Genomic DNA, 14,693 nt, shown 5'->3' with positions numbered 1-14,693 from the left:
CATAGGAGTTCATAAGAACTGTTTTTTTAATGTAGTGTGTCCTATTTTTCCAGATAAAGTTGAAAAGTAACTTATCAACCTCTTTTATAAGTTTTTTATCAAGGTGCAATGCCAATGCAGCGTATGTAAGACGAGAGATGCCTTCTGCTTTAGTTATTAATACCCTGCCTTTTAACGACAAATCTCTTAAGAGCCACTGATTAAATCTGCGTTTGAGTTTCTCTAGAATAGGATAAAAATTTTGAGTGATTCTACTTTCCTGATTTTTGGTTATTATGATACCTAAATAACGAACTTCTTGTTTTATTGGAATGTTACACAAAGCTGTTTTCGAACATTCTTTTATCGCCATAAGTTCACATTTAGGAATATTCAAGTACAATCCAGAAGCTTTGGAAAATATGGAGATAGTTTCAATAGCAATAGAGATTTGATTTTCATCTTTTAGGAATAATGTAGTGTCATCCGCTAACTGTGTTATGAGTACATCTTTGCCAATTAGTGATATACCTTTTACATTGCTTGATTTCATATGGTTAGACAATAGTTGGGCAATTAACAAAAACAGGTATGGAGAAATGGGACAGCCTTGTCTTATCCCTCTTTGTATGTTAAATCTGGGTGAAGTACCGTTTGTTAATTTAATACTGCTGTTACTGTTATGGTATAATGTTTTAATCGCTGTAGAGAAGTAAGAGCCAAAACCATACTTATCCAGAGCTTGAAATATAAATTCATGCTCCACTGTATCGAAGGCCTTGTAGAAGTCTAAAAATAATATGAAACCATTGCAATTTATGAGGTCAGAATAATCCAGAATATCTAAAACCAATCTGATATTGTTAGTTATGTGTCTTTTGGGCATAAAGCCAGATTGTGTTTCATCAATAACAGAGTCAAGAATCATCTTAAGTCTGTTAGCTATAATTAGAGCAAATACCTTATAATCATTATTTAGCAAGCTAATTGGTCTCCAATTATCAATCATTAATAGGTCCTTATTAGGCTTCGGAATCAACGTAGTCAAACCTTGATTCATCGTAGTGGGAAGCTGTTGGTTTCCTATGCTTTCTGCAAATACCTCAAGAAGAAAGGGAGACAACTCTTCAGAAAAAGCTTTATACAATTCAGCAGTAAGACCATCCGTACCTGGAGATTTATTATTTTTCAATAGCCCAATTGCATCTTTGACTTCTTCTAATGAGATGGGTTGATCACATAATATAGAATCTTCTTGGCTGATAGATTTAACATTCAGCGATTCTAAGAGATGATTTGTAGCTTCCTGAGAAAATGTAGAGCTATAAAGTTCCTTATAGAAATGACTACAATATTTAGAGATTAATCTGTAATCCTCTGTTATAACCCCATTTATCATTTATTTGCTAATATTATTTATACTTGAGTGTTTCTTTTCTAAACTGAAGAAATAATGGGAATTACGCTCACCTTCTTCAAGCCATTTAGATCTTGATCTGATAAAAGCTCCTTTTGCTTTGTCTGTGTATAAACGATCTAATTTATCTTGTAATTTAGCAAGGTTCATTTTATCCTCTTCAGTTAAAGTGTCAATTTGTTTATTAGATAACTGTGTGATTTGAGAGATTATATTTTCTTCCTCTAATCTTTTGGACTTTGCATTAAGGCTGCCAACCTTCCTTAAATATTTGCCAATTTCAAATTTTAATAATTCCCAGTTATTTCCATACTTTAAATCTTTTTGAGCTATAGACCAAAAGTTTGAGATCAGTTCTTTAAGCTCCTTTTTCACATCGTCTTTTTGTAATAATGAGCTGTTGAGTTTCCAGTACGTAAATTTAACAACAGAAGAATTAGATAGAGAAGTTAGATTTATTTTAATCTAAGAGAAACTGAGAGAAACTGACCCCTTTCATCAAGTAAGTCTGTTATAAAGATTATGTTTTTTTCAAACCACTCTTTAATAAACAATGACTTCTTATTAATTGTAATTGTTCTGTTATTCCACAAGGTGGAGCAATGTGGTGAAAAGTTATGGGCAAACACCATCTTCCAATAAGACAAGACCTATAGTGACAGCCAGATGCTCTTGACTTTTTCGGTTGTATTTTGGCGCGGGGTTATGACGTCACCTGATAGTCATCACTGAACACTAGTCGCCCTGCTTTGACCTAATACAGCTGTGGGAAACACTGTCTTCCCTCAAACTTAATAGTTAAAAAAAATAAATGAATAATAATAATAATAATAAATATCAATGCTTTATTCCAAAGGAAGGTTATTTCAAGCCCTACCGCTCTCATCTTATAGAACATTAAGTTTTTGGTGTAGTTCAAGAAATATCAGAAAACAGAAATAATTGTATTTGAGTTTAAATTAGCATCAGCCCTAATTATAAAACCCCAAATTTCACTCAAATTCTGAATTTTAACCCTTTTTAATACCATTTAGATCAGCTAATTCGAATTATTTACAAAGAGAAAAGCATAAAAGCATTTTCTAACTATGATTGCAGTTAAATGTATTTCAATAATTAACAGTATCAATGATTATACATGCGTCATAACTTTTTTGTGCAGTGACAGAAAACCCCCAGCAGCATATTCGTGGACAAAAGTGGCCACCTTCTGTTTACCTTCACAAAATGCCATAAATGAATATATTAAAACAATTTCCACTTGATTTTTCAAACTGGTATCAGTCCTTGTCACGAAAACCAACATTTTATTCAAATTCAGATTTATTTATTTTTTTACCCTTTAAAGCCTAGTTTGGTTATATTTTCCCAGTAACTTTTCAGAGAAAAAGGAAATAAAGTTCTGAATTTTTTAACCATATAATGCATGAAACCTAATATTTTTTCAATCATTACAGGTCAGTAAAAGTAACAGTAACAATGATTTATTTAATTTTGCATGATCAGTTCTTGTGATGAATGACCAAAAATAAACAACCACCTGGCGTCTTAGGGGCCAGAAATGGCCATTTAATGACCAAATGACCACTAAGATGACAAAAATTTGTATTTGAGTTTGTGTGCATCCTCATTAGGATGTGCTAACCACGAGGGAGTGGTCTTTGTAGGCACACTTTCCATAGGTGGAGCAAGTGGATGTTCTAATCCAACATCTAATCCTGCAGGTGCACTTCTTGCTCAGTCTTCTCATTTTGTTGGTGGGGTATGGGTCACACTCTGGTTCAGACTACTGTATCTTGGGATGAATGGCAGCTATCGAGTACTGGGGACAAGGCTGTCTTGCAATTGTTGAGGTCACCAGCATGTGCCCCAGCTCTTCCAGGATCACTCTTCATTTGTAGGTGTTAGAGGACTCCCACTCCTGTGAAGTGGTTTCCACCGAACAAAGGCATTGTATTCCACAACATCCAGGAGATCGTAGAAAAGACCCAACAGCCATCTGCTAGTTTTGATTGATTGATTGATTGATTGAATCTTTATTTTGAACATGTTGAAAAAGTATAAAAAAAAAAATAGAATTAAAAGAGACAAATGAACAAAGCAAACAAAAGGAAAACGAGCAACCACAACTCCAAATAACGTCCATGTTCAAAAAGGAGCAGGAAGAAGCATAAGCTTATTTAATCCCACCCCTTTTCCACTATCTAGTATCAATAGACTACAGAAATACCTCCTTGTAATTACATTATATGTTATGTGTAATTTATTTTTTTTTTTTTAATATATACACATATATGTTTCTATCTATCCATACCTACGTATATACACACATACGCACATATACACATTTTCAATAACCCCATTAACACCTGAAGGATACACAACCTACAATTTTATATATATTTAATATATATATATATATATATATATATATATATATATATATATATATATATATATATATATATATATATATATATATATATATATATATATATATATACATATACATATATATATACATATACATATACATATACATACATACATACACACATACATACACACACATACACATATATATATATATATATATATATATATATATACATACACATACATATACATATATATATATATATATATATATATATATATATATATATATATATATATATATATATATATATATATATATATATATATATATATATATATATATATATATGTTGAAGTTTTCCTTCAACAACTCGAGGTGCCAACATCCTGTCTAGGTTATCCACACCGTATTTGTGCTTCTTGTAGTCCAGGCTTCCTCTTCTCCCCATTACTGCCTGTTGGTTACCTGTGTGTTGTGCACATTTTAGCCTCACTTGGGCATGTAGGATACTGCCTTCACCAAAACTACCATGGCAAAGACAGACAACAAAATCTTCCTCTGTTGCAACTGGAGGAGCTGGGTGAGGTAGGTCTGGGTTGTTTCCCCTAAATGTGCCAACCAGAGCCAGATTTCATCTGAGGAGTTTCTTTGCCAAGGTGTGTAACACACACACAAACAGATTCTAGGTCTGACCAGCTGTCTCAGCCATGGGCAAAAGACAACAACCAATAAAATTCAAAAAGAATTTATTAGTACAATGATCAAAAAAATGAAGGGATAAAACAGTCCAGTGTCCCACTTGAAAAGGGGATAAAACCCACAGTCCAAGGCCAGAGCCAGCGATGCCTCAGTTCAGTTGCACTTCAGATATCAACCAGCAGCTGTCCCCCAAGACCCACCACCCTGAAAGTAGATGGCCAGTAATCACTCCAGCCTCAGCAACCCAATTCTGCCTTTAGGCTGCGGCATATAGTAGGCCCTGGTCTGCACAGAGAGACACAATATAACTACATCTTCAATATACAATTCACAGAGCAGCAAACTATCCATCCTAAACATATTTGAATCAAGTCATCTTAGATCTGATCATATGACATACCTGCACAGAGAGACAAAACATCATAGCGGTGTTTGTAGTGTGGGCTATAAGTAGACTAGCATATCAGTGCAATCAAATACACCCGCCTTCAATTAATCCAACCCCATCACAGCCATTGGCTCACAGTAAATGTGGCACGCAAAACCACAACTTCCCACAACAAACAAGGAGATGAATTAATACAAGCAACATTAGTCCACCATGTTACAGGTGAACGAAGTAAAGATGTTGTCAGCGTGTCCTTGGAGCGCCTCTGTTGGTTGGAGTGTGAACCCCTTTTTCTTTTTAACTCCTTGGAACTTGGAGTCTTGTCATCCCACATGCCACATGTAGCTTTATTCTGGGGTAGGCTCTCATCTACACTTCATGTATATCTCTCCAATTCTCCTCCCATGCAGATTTTTATAGGTGCACAGCAGCTAAAAGAGCTTCTTTCTTATAAAAAAGTCAAAGGCAGGTCTCAGGCTGCTAATGCAGAGAACTGCATACAGTGCGGGCCCTGGTCTGATACCAGTGGGCACTGGATTGTAGGGCAGTCTCTCTTCAGTAGTGGGACCTACATAGTTTTCCTTCACAAGGCATCCAGTCAGTTGCAAGCTCATTGTTCTTGAAAATTGCTCCCTAAATGTGTTTTTTTTGTGACCTAAAAACATTAAAACACAGGTCACCAATCAACATCCCTAAACTTCAAGCCTATGCTTCAAGCACATTACCACTAGATGGCTGCAAATACAACAACGTGCCCTGATGGCTAAAGACAGATAACTCTTACCGTTCTGTAGCAGTAAGCTTTGATACTCAACAGTTTGTGAGAGTGGTTAGGATGGGTGAAACTTTGGTGGCAAAGCGTTTTATTTTTCAGTTAACTGCAGAAATAACTTTCACAGACTTTCCAGGCGTGGTTTTTTATTAAAGTGCTTCTATTATTCGTGTCTGTTTCTTCACTCTGCTCGTTCAGCCCCTCATGTAAATCACAGACTACAGAGTTCAAAAACATATTTGGAGACAATTTTTTTTAACAATTTCTTTTTTTCTTTTTTGACAATCTCTTGTGGTGACTCGTGGTTGCTCTGATTTAGATGCTACAGGATATTACGAGGCAGAGAGGAAGAGAGAGAGAGAAAGAGAGAGAGAGAGGCGGAGAGCTGAGGATCCTCTGTATTTCCCTCAGAGAGCCAACCACACAATGACAGAGTGTGTCTGATAGAGCAACATGTCAAGTTCTGGATGTTTTATATGGATTTTCTTCTCCTCATGGGGTATGTAAAGAGTTCTTTCTTTCTTTCTTTCTTTCTTTCTTTCTTTCTTTCTTTCTTTCTTTCTTTCTTTCGATTTATCTAATAAATCATTTAACACTTGCAGGGATAATTACAGCCAGTGTAGAGACTCTACCTCATGTCATAAAGTACCAAACAGTGATACCTCTGAGGCTGAAGGACTCATCTGTTTTTAATGATGATGATGCTGCTGCTACACACAAGGTAACACTCACTCTACTGTGCTGTTGAAGCAGTTCATTAAGAAAAAAGTGATCTGAAGAATGAATTTAAATCCCTTCTGCTTCTTGTGTGTGTGTGAACAGAAATACCCTGATGCACTGCAGTACTCTATATGGATCGCAGGGCAAAACCACACTCTGCATTTGGAAAAGAACAAGTGAGAAAACTTTAAATGACTTGTTTGATTTTGAGCTACTTTCTAAGGCTTTTTTAAACCTTAGAGGTTCCTCAATTTGTGCACTTTCTTTTTTCAGGAATCTAGTGGGTAAAACCTTCTCTGTGACACATTACTCTGATCAGGGAGACCAAATCTCAACCACTCCAGATCTAAGTGTATGTATCTTTACATTATTTTATTTGTCTACACCATCGGGAAAATGTGTCTATTTTGTTTTTGTGAAAGTGCACAAGATGCTTAGCACGATACTCCATAGTCATTCTCTCTCAGATCCTTTTTACTGGTATAGATTACCATATAAGTATTTGACTGCACAGGCTTGAATCATATGAAAGCAGGATATCCTGTGCCACCAACTGCTTTCAGAGGTGTTTGTACATTTATCATTCATTACCAGATATTTTTTTTTTCCTTTTGCGAAATGCCAATATAAATCTTTTGACTATATTAAAATCATAGCTCTGACCTGAAGAAAGACAACAGGTCTTTTGTGCTCACTTATTTGTATCCACGCTTACTGTTAACGTATTTCTAAAGTAAACACTTTGCAGTAAATTGTAATTATCTGCTACAAATATCAGATCAGGGGCATTTTGTGCAGTATGTGTAATTATTTCTTGCACGTTTCAAAATATCAAATTGCATAAAAAAAAAGTTTCTCAGGTTCCCGATTATGACCACAGACACACACGCAGCAGGAAGAAACAGGAGGAAGTGGGAATGACATATAAGGTTAAGATTAGCATCCAGACCACACTGAGATATCTGGGAGATTAAAAAATCCCAAATGTCATTATTAATTCTGGTACAAATCATGGCTGTCTGTTCAGGTTCACTGCTACTACCACGGACACATCGTGGGAGTGGAGGACTCCTCTGCCAGCATTGGACTCTGCTCAGGAATAAAGTGAGTAATGCAGGCTATAATTTTTTTCTTTCATCTTTTACCTCTAATTACAAAAAGGTTTCTTTCCCTGAAGGGGTGCCCAAATTTCATAAAAACCATGATGCTATGTTACGGTAAGACTTCGTCTGTGACTCATGGCCAGCACGCCCAAACTAAAGGGAAGATCAGCATCCCTCCTAAAGATCATCAAGACTGCATGCACAGTAACTCGTGCTCCTTGGATGCAGACTTCTCTCGTTAACCCTTCTGTTGCTGTCATGAAAGGGGAAAGTTGACGTTTGAGAACCAGACATGCTGAAAAGTTTGCCTTTGTCCCCTCTGTAGGGGGTTTGTGCGCCTCCGGGACCAGACGTACCTCATTGAGCCTCTCGGTACCAAGGCAGGACAGCAGGATGACGGCCAGAGTGCCGACACTCACAGCGATGAGGGTCTTCATGCTGTTTACAACTACAAACACCTGAGGAAGAAGAGGAGCCTCTGTTCCCATGGAAACACGACCACTTTCTATGATCATGTAGCTCGTCCGTCTGGACTGTTCCGGCTCGCCAGTCTGGTAAAGACACACAAGATGGACACATCCAGATTTATGGTGCTGTCTCACATTTCATAGATTTATGCAAAAAACAAAAAAACAGGACTTTGCATTGTGATACAAAAATATAAGTAATTCTCTATCGTCATGACATTTATGAAGATGTATGAAAATAGATTTCTTTAGGTCGACAATTAGAAGTGAAGTTACAGTGAAATAACCACATTTCCCACAAGTGACAATACATTTAGTCAAGGAAAGGATCTAAGAAAAAAGGGAAACACCACAGAGAGAAGTTATAGATCGCTTTTAATATGTTTGGGTCATTACCTGTGACTGAGTGTGTGAATATTTAGCACAAAGTCACTGTTACACTGCTCTAAAAGCATTTAAACGATCAAATGGACTTACATAGTGCCTTTCTATTCAACTTTAAAAACTCAAAGCGCTTTATACTAGGATTCCTATTCACCCAATCACACACACTTTATTCACACTCACATCTGGGGTAACTCAGGGTTCAGTGTTTCTCCCAAGGACACTGTGACACACAGACTGGAGGAGCTTCTGATTGGTAGACAACCTACTCTACCACCTGAACCACAGTCACCCCAAACACTGAAACTTTTTATTTTTCATTAACCACCCTTTAACCGCATAATCCTAACCAAACAGGTACACATACACAAATGCTCAACATTGTTAATATCATGTGTCTTTTGTGTTTCTCAGAAAAGCAGAGCTCAGAAAGCAGAGCGAACGAAGAGACCCAGGACGGTGGAGCTGGTTGTTGTGGTTGACCATAGAGAGGTTTGAGCTCACTTTTTCTTTTGCCTAGTCACGAGTAAGACAATTTTTGAGGTGTAAGATCTTCTTTTGTTCATGGCATGTTGTTAAATGTGATACTAAGTGAAATAATGGTTTCTTTCAGTATAAGAAGTTTGGCAGTAAGAAGACAATAGAGGCCAGAGCGCTTGAAATAGCAAACCACGTGGACAAAGTACGTTTGTGTCTCGGCACTGTTTCTGTGTTTTCGTGTCCCACACGTCTTCAAGCTTTACTTTCACTTTGGATTTCACGCAAGAAATGTGTCCTGATACTTTGTTCTTTACTGACTGGAATCTGACCAGTAAAAGGAAGGAGAAGGTTTTTTTTTCTCACTGTGAAAAATCTAACTTTAACTGTGAATCTTCACACCTTAACTGAAAATTTTCACACATATCCCACAATTCTCTTTGCATACTCCCAATGTGTATGCATCATCTTGCAGCACTAGACCCAACATTAGTTTCCTGTTGCACATTTATAAAATCTGCTGCTTGAAGCATTTTGTGGTTTTGCAAATGCTGATTTTAACTGATTTCGCTCACCGCGCTGCTCTGTTTCAGCTCTATCGCCCTGTGGGCGTTCGTGTGATGCTTGTCGGCCTGGATATCTGGTCATACAGAGATCAAATACATGTCAGCACTGACCCTGAGGTCACCCTCCGTCGTTTCCTTGAGTGGCGTCAGCAGCACCTTCTGCCGAGGACCAAACATGACAATGCGCAGTTCATAACGTAAGATGTTCGTCTTTCTACTGCTTACTAAACCTATCTAAAAAATGATAAGATAATTTGTAAACATTTTGCCTCATCACCTTTCAGAGCTGTGGATTTTGATGGCTCCACTGTAGGCTTAGCAAACACCAATGCTATGTGCACCTCTAACTCTGGAGCTGTCAATGAGGTAGTCATGTTTCAATGTGGATTTCTTTAATTAAAAGTGGAAAGATGTGGAAATTAAATGTTTGTGAATTAAATGTCGCACAGGACCATAACACTAATTCAATTGGAGTGGCTTCCACCATTGCGCATGAGATGGGTCACAACCTAGGCTTGTCCCACGACACTGAAGACTGTGTCTGTGGCACTTCTGTGTCAAAAAAAGGCTGCATCATGTCAGAGAGCGTTGGGTAAGCTCAGCTTTGCACCTGTGCAAATGAACACCCTCCTATGTGCAGACCTTCGAAGGAAAAACATCTGATATGGTCTTATTATCGTCCACCTCCTCTAGCTTAAAGTATCCGGAGCTGTTCAGCAGCTGCAGTCGGCAGCAGCTCAGCAAGTTCTTGGAGGAGATCAACCCGGCATGTCTGCTCAATACTCCTTCCACCGATCGAGTTTATGGGGGCCCCATGTGTGGAAATGCCTTCTTAGAGCCTGGAGAGGAGTGCGACTGCGGCACGGTGGAGGTTTGTGCATATCACGTTCGTTTTGTATAGCCAAACTCCCATTACTGAAACACACAATGATGACTGAGATGTGCATGCCTCTGTATGCCTGCCAGGAATGCAAGAATCCCTGCTGCAATGCCACCACCTGCAAACTGAATGCAGGAGCCCAGTGTGGAGAGGGAGAGTGCTGCCACAACTGCCAAGTAAGTACTACTCACTGTGTGAAGTCACACTGATACTAATTATGTTACTATATAACAAGACACAGTCTGACTGTGCCGTCTGGCTGGTTATGTGTGAGTGCGTGTATTTTAGTAGTCGGTACATCACCATCTGTGTTCCTCTCCACTCCGTAGCTGAAACCGACAGGCAGCGTCTGCCGACCGAAAGCAGGAGACTGCGACCTGGCAGAATATTGCACCGGCTTCTCTGCTGTCTGTCCGACTGACGCCTACACCCAGAATGGCCTGCTGTGTAACCATGGAACAGGGTACTGCTACAATGGACAGTGTCCTTCACGCCGGGATCACTGCAAGAGGCTTTGGGGACCAGGTTAAGAAACTAGTGAATCACAGTTTGCTTCAGATGTGCTTTATTCTTAATAATCAAGACTCATCAAGCTGTATTTTTTGCTGTGATTGTTTTCAGATGCTGAAGTCGCTTCAGACGCTTGTTTCTATCTGCATGGAAACTGCAGAAAGACACACTTTAACCAGAGATGCCCAGGCCGGTATGCAATCCAAAGCTCTACAATTGCACATATTCACTGCCAGGTACTGTTTGTTCTTGAAACCATCCCTTGTGGTTTTCGGTTACAGAGATCAGTCCTGTGGTCAACTTTTTTGTTCCGGCGGATGGGAGTTCCCTGTGACATCCAGGAAGTCCCTTTACAAAGTAGGAAACGGAGACATGTGCAATGTGGCAACTATGAACCCTGAAGATAACTACCCCGAAGATTTGGACATGGTACCTACTGGCACTAAGTGCGGCAAAAACATGGTGAGAAAGCTGCTCTTTGTAGCTAAAATGAAGAAAACATCCATGCGCTACAGATTCCTGCAAAGTCTTTGTGTGTCCTTTAGGTATGCTACAATCAACAGTGTCAAGACATAAAAAACATAAAAATGTATGGAAGAAATGACTGCTCTGCCAAATGCAACAACCGTGGGGTGAGAACTTTAGATCCTCGGCACTCTAAAGCACTGTGGATTTATGGCAGCACAACATGCGTACTATGAGTGGGATCTCTTACAGGTCTGCAATCATGAGAGCAAGTGTCACTGCGATCCTGGCTGGGCTCCACCTTTCTGTGATGTGCAGCAGTCCGAGCTGCCTCAAGGTACTCTACTATCCTGACATACACCCACTGATAGCCCGCTTCTCCCTGCCCTTTTAATAACCATGATTTACACATGACCCATATGCTCTGTTTTCCACTGAGCTGCAATACTTGGATTGAATTTCTCATGGGCCTTAAAACAATCGTGCTCTGTTCTGATGAATACAAGCAGACACTGATGCAGTGGCATTTCCTTATTAGTGTGTACATACGCCCTAATTATGTTACAGAGGAGTTTGCTTCCTGAGGGGGGTGACGTATGTTGTTATTTGCTCATCCTTGGGCAAAAAAAATCTCATTGGCCTAATCTGTTGTGTTATTGTGTGTGTGTACAGAGTCAGGCCTGGTTAAGTTCATAGTGTCAGTGGTGGCTGGCTTACTTCTTCTTTTGCTCGTGGTTATCGGGAGTTTGATGTGGTACGTCAGAAAAAGACAGCCTGCGAAGAGGTACAGAAAGGAGCTCCTCCTCTCTTTTAGCTTTTGGATCACCACAATAAGTAAATAAAACTTTATAAGCTTGTCAGAGTTTCTTTTAAGCAATTGTGCATATTTCCTTGCAGATACCTCCCATCTTCCGCGGGACAGTTCAACCCGTTGTTTCGGTCGAGCAGCGAACGACGCAGGCCTCCTCTTGGATCAGCACAAATCAGCCAGCCTAAATTTTTGGAGTCGTCGGCCACTCAAGCATGTAAACCGCTCTTCTCTGCTCCTACCAGATCACAGACTGGAGCACTAAAGCCCAGCCGAGCAGCTCCAGAGGTGAGCACCTTCTGTGATGTAGCAGATTTGCCACCAGAGTGCCGTAATGTGCTGTGGCAGTAGATTTTGGCCTGTGTTATTGGACCAAATTCAAATCATAAACAGACTTGTATTTTAGTCAAACTGTCAAAAACCAGTGAGGAATAAGGCTTAAAAAATAAAATTTTAGACTGTACTCATTTCTATTTTCTCCCTTTACAGCCGCCCAAGAAAGCAGCAGCCGTACCCCAGCCATCTGTGTTTCAGCAGGTAATCTGACCTCCGGTTCCACCTTCATTTAAATGTTATTTATATGTTTCAACTAGTAAATAAATGTTTTTATTTAGGCTATAAAGCCATTCACGCAGGCTCCAGCTGTTTCAAGAAAGCCAATCTTTACTGAGGTAAAACTGCATGTCTTCATTGTCTTTTGGGGCAGTAATTATTTTTAAAAAATTTTATTTTAGTATCATTATTCTGGTCTTATATATATACTTTTTTTTCTCTTTTTTTCAGAGTAAGCCACTGCCTCCATCGAGACCTCTGCCACCACTCACAACAAAGCCGGTAAATAACGTTCAAACTGAACTCATTATTTGCGTATACACATTTAACAGTGCTTGCGTTTGCTGCTTCTTTAAAACATGAACTGTTTTGTCTCTCAGATCATGAAACCAAAGCCCCCAATGCCTCCAGCGAAGCCAAAGCCCTCCGCAGTCCTGTCTTCATTGCCTCACACTCAGCTGGTATGTATTCAGACTCAGACATTCTCAGAGGCTATATCACGTTTATGAAGATGTCTGTGGTTTTTGGCTCTGTCCTAGCATAGCAGTGTAATGAACAAGCAGTCAGTGAATCAGTAAGCATATAAACTTCTCCTGACCACCAGTGAGTTGGTGAGGCACTAACATGGGGAAATAAACACACCAAGACCAAGTTTGGAGAATAAAAATGTCTCATCCCAAGTATGTGTGCTAATACTATTTATCTGCTCCCCTAGCTCGGCGGGAGGGCTGCCCTGATGCCTCCCAGCAGGCCCAGATGACAGTGGGACTAATTCATCGAGGTGTAAACACTGAAATCCTCTGACAGGGGACATTGTTTTTGTCTCACCTAGAAGGACCAAGAAGATCCTGTCTGGAGACGCTCTTCTGTTTTAAAGTAGAAACAGGATCCGCTGAAGAATCGGCATTGTTAAGCAACACAGCTTTTGTGGTCTCCTTGAGGATTACCACTGCTTATGTACACCTTCAGTATGTTAATGAAAACCTGAAGTAATGATCAGCAGACTCATATTCTGTGCTTTATGAATGACAAATGGCACTGCTGCCATGACGATTGTTTAGTTTATTTGAGTCTTTTTAAAGGGAAACATTTGGTTTTTGGGTTTGTTTGTTTTTTGCCTAAATCCTGGGATATGTGAAGATTTTATAAGGTAACTGCACTATCAATGCTGTAACTGTTCCTTTTCCCTTTTCCCTCACATTTTTTTTGGTACTGCATTTCTCTGAAATATGGTTGTTAAGGGATTTTAAAATGTGGCATGAGCACTTTACAGGTAGATTTTTTTAATTGAAGAAGGTCTTTTCTTGTCATTTTTTAAAAACTCTTTGTACTGACCTGTCTATGCTTGACTGTGCAATTGAACCAGTACATATATCTGTTTTATTTTGCGTGCTGACCTGATAGATGTCAAAGGATATTGATTATTCTATGCAGCAGACAAGATCACAAAGTCCTTTCACTCATAATACCAATGATGAGGATTCACCCTCGATTTGTCTTTAAATCTTTCAGTTCTGAATGTTCTAATTTATTGGCTTGCAATAAACGTGATCCATCACACTCAGTGTTTCTGTCACTTTCTCTGTCTTTATATCCAGATGATCCAGAAGATATTCATATTAACATCTGTGACTCTCTGTTGATTTTTTTGCTCTGTCCTATCAGCAGCGTAATGTCAGAACAAAACTCAATTAGATCTATAATTGGTTGGGGGGAAAAAAAGATTGATTTTGTAGTTTTTCCCTGCAAAACCTGATTCAACATGTGAATGGAGTCCAGACTTTCAGCTTTAATTCAAAGGGATTTTTAAGAAACCATTGCATTAACTCTTTCAGTTATAGTAATTTTTATACAGTTCCCCATTTTCAGAGTCTAAAGAGACATTGATTGCCTTCAGCTAAAAGCCTAAACAAACCTATCAGGGAGATTTAAAAAAAAAAAATGAAAAAAATCAAATTTGATACATGAAAAGGGTGAATGCACTCATCAACTCAGCCACACCAACAGGGCTGAAATACCACAGAAGAGAATTAAGGTGCATGATGACATAATTATTCCATGGTCATGAAAAGAAAACCTCCAAGAACTTGACTTCAAAAGATGGCAAACACTCTTGAGGAGGTGTA

At 38.9% G+C, this 14,693-nt stretch overlaps 1 protein-coding gene across 1 annotated transcript; it reads left to right on the top strand.

Annotated features, from left to right (window-relative positions):
* Nucleotides 1-5,807: 5,807 nt before the first annotated feature.
* Nucleotides 5,808-14,120, top strand: adam8a (ADAM metallopeptidase domain 8a). The gene is made up of 25 exons (XM_080869850.1): nucleotides 5,808-6,134; nucleotides 6,238-6,356; nucleotides 6,458-6,531; nucleotides 6,629-6,707; nucleotides 7,383-7,459; nucleotides 7,784-8,012; nucleotides 8,724-8,801; nucleotides 8,923-8,991; nucleotides 9,380-9,549; nucleotides 9,637-9,718; nucleotides 9,802-9,944; nucleotides 10,046-10,223; nucleotides 10,319-10,408; nucleotides 10,562-10,757; nucleotides 10,854-10,935; nucleotides 11,024-11,204; nucleotides 11,288-11,374; nucleotides 11,460-11,544; nucleotides 11,880-11,991; nucleotides 12,105-12,303; nucleotides 12,505-12,552; nucleotides 12,630-12,686; nucleotides 12,799-12,849; nucleotides 12,948-13,028; nucleotides 13,283-14,120. The coding sequence occupies exons 1-25, from the start codon at nucleotides 6,089-6,091 to the stop codon at nucleotides 13,325-13,327; spliced, it is 2,658 nt and encodes an 885-aa protein (XP_080725976.1). The 5' UTR covers nucleotides 5,808-6,088; the 3' UTR covers nucleotides 13,328-14,120.
* Nucleotides 14,121-14,693: the final 573 nt, after the last annotated feature.

The sequence above is a fragment of the Rhamphochromis sp. 'chilingali' genome, assembly GCF_963969265.1.
Source record: "Rhamphochromis sp. 'chilingali' genome assembly, chromosome: 20".
Taxonomy (NCBI): domain Eukaryota; kingdom Metazoa; phylum Chordata; class Actinopteri; order Cichliformes; family Cichlidae; genus Rhamphochromis; species Rhamphochromis sp. 'chilingali'.
The sequence above is the reverse complement of the archived record's forward strand: the minus strand, read 5'-3'. Positions and strand labels throughout refer to the sequence as shown.

Excerpts from the sequence above, each read along its gene's own strand:
- adam8a (XM_080869850.1), top strand. The coding sequence starts at position 6,089 with ATGTCAAGTTCTGGATGTTTTATATGGATTTTCTTCTCCTCATGGG. Across the intron at positions 6,135-6,237 it reads GATTTTCTTCTCCTCATGGG|GGATAATTACAGCCAGTGTA; the intron begins GTATGTAAAGAG and ends TAACACTTGCAG. Across the intron at positions 8,802-8,922 it reads TTGTGGTTGACCATAGAGAG|TATAAGAAGTTTGGCAGTAA; the intron begins GTTTGAGCTCAC and ends GGTTTCTTTCAG.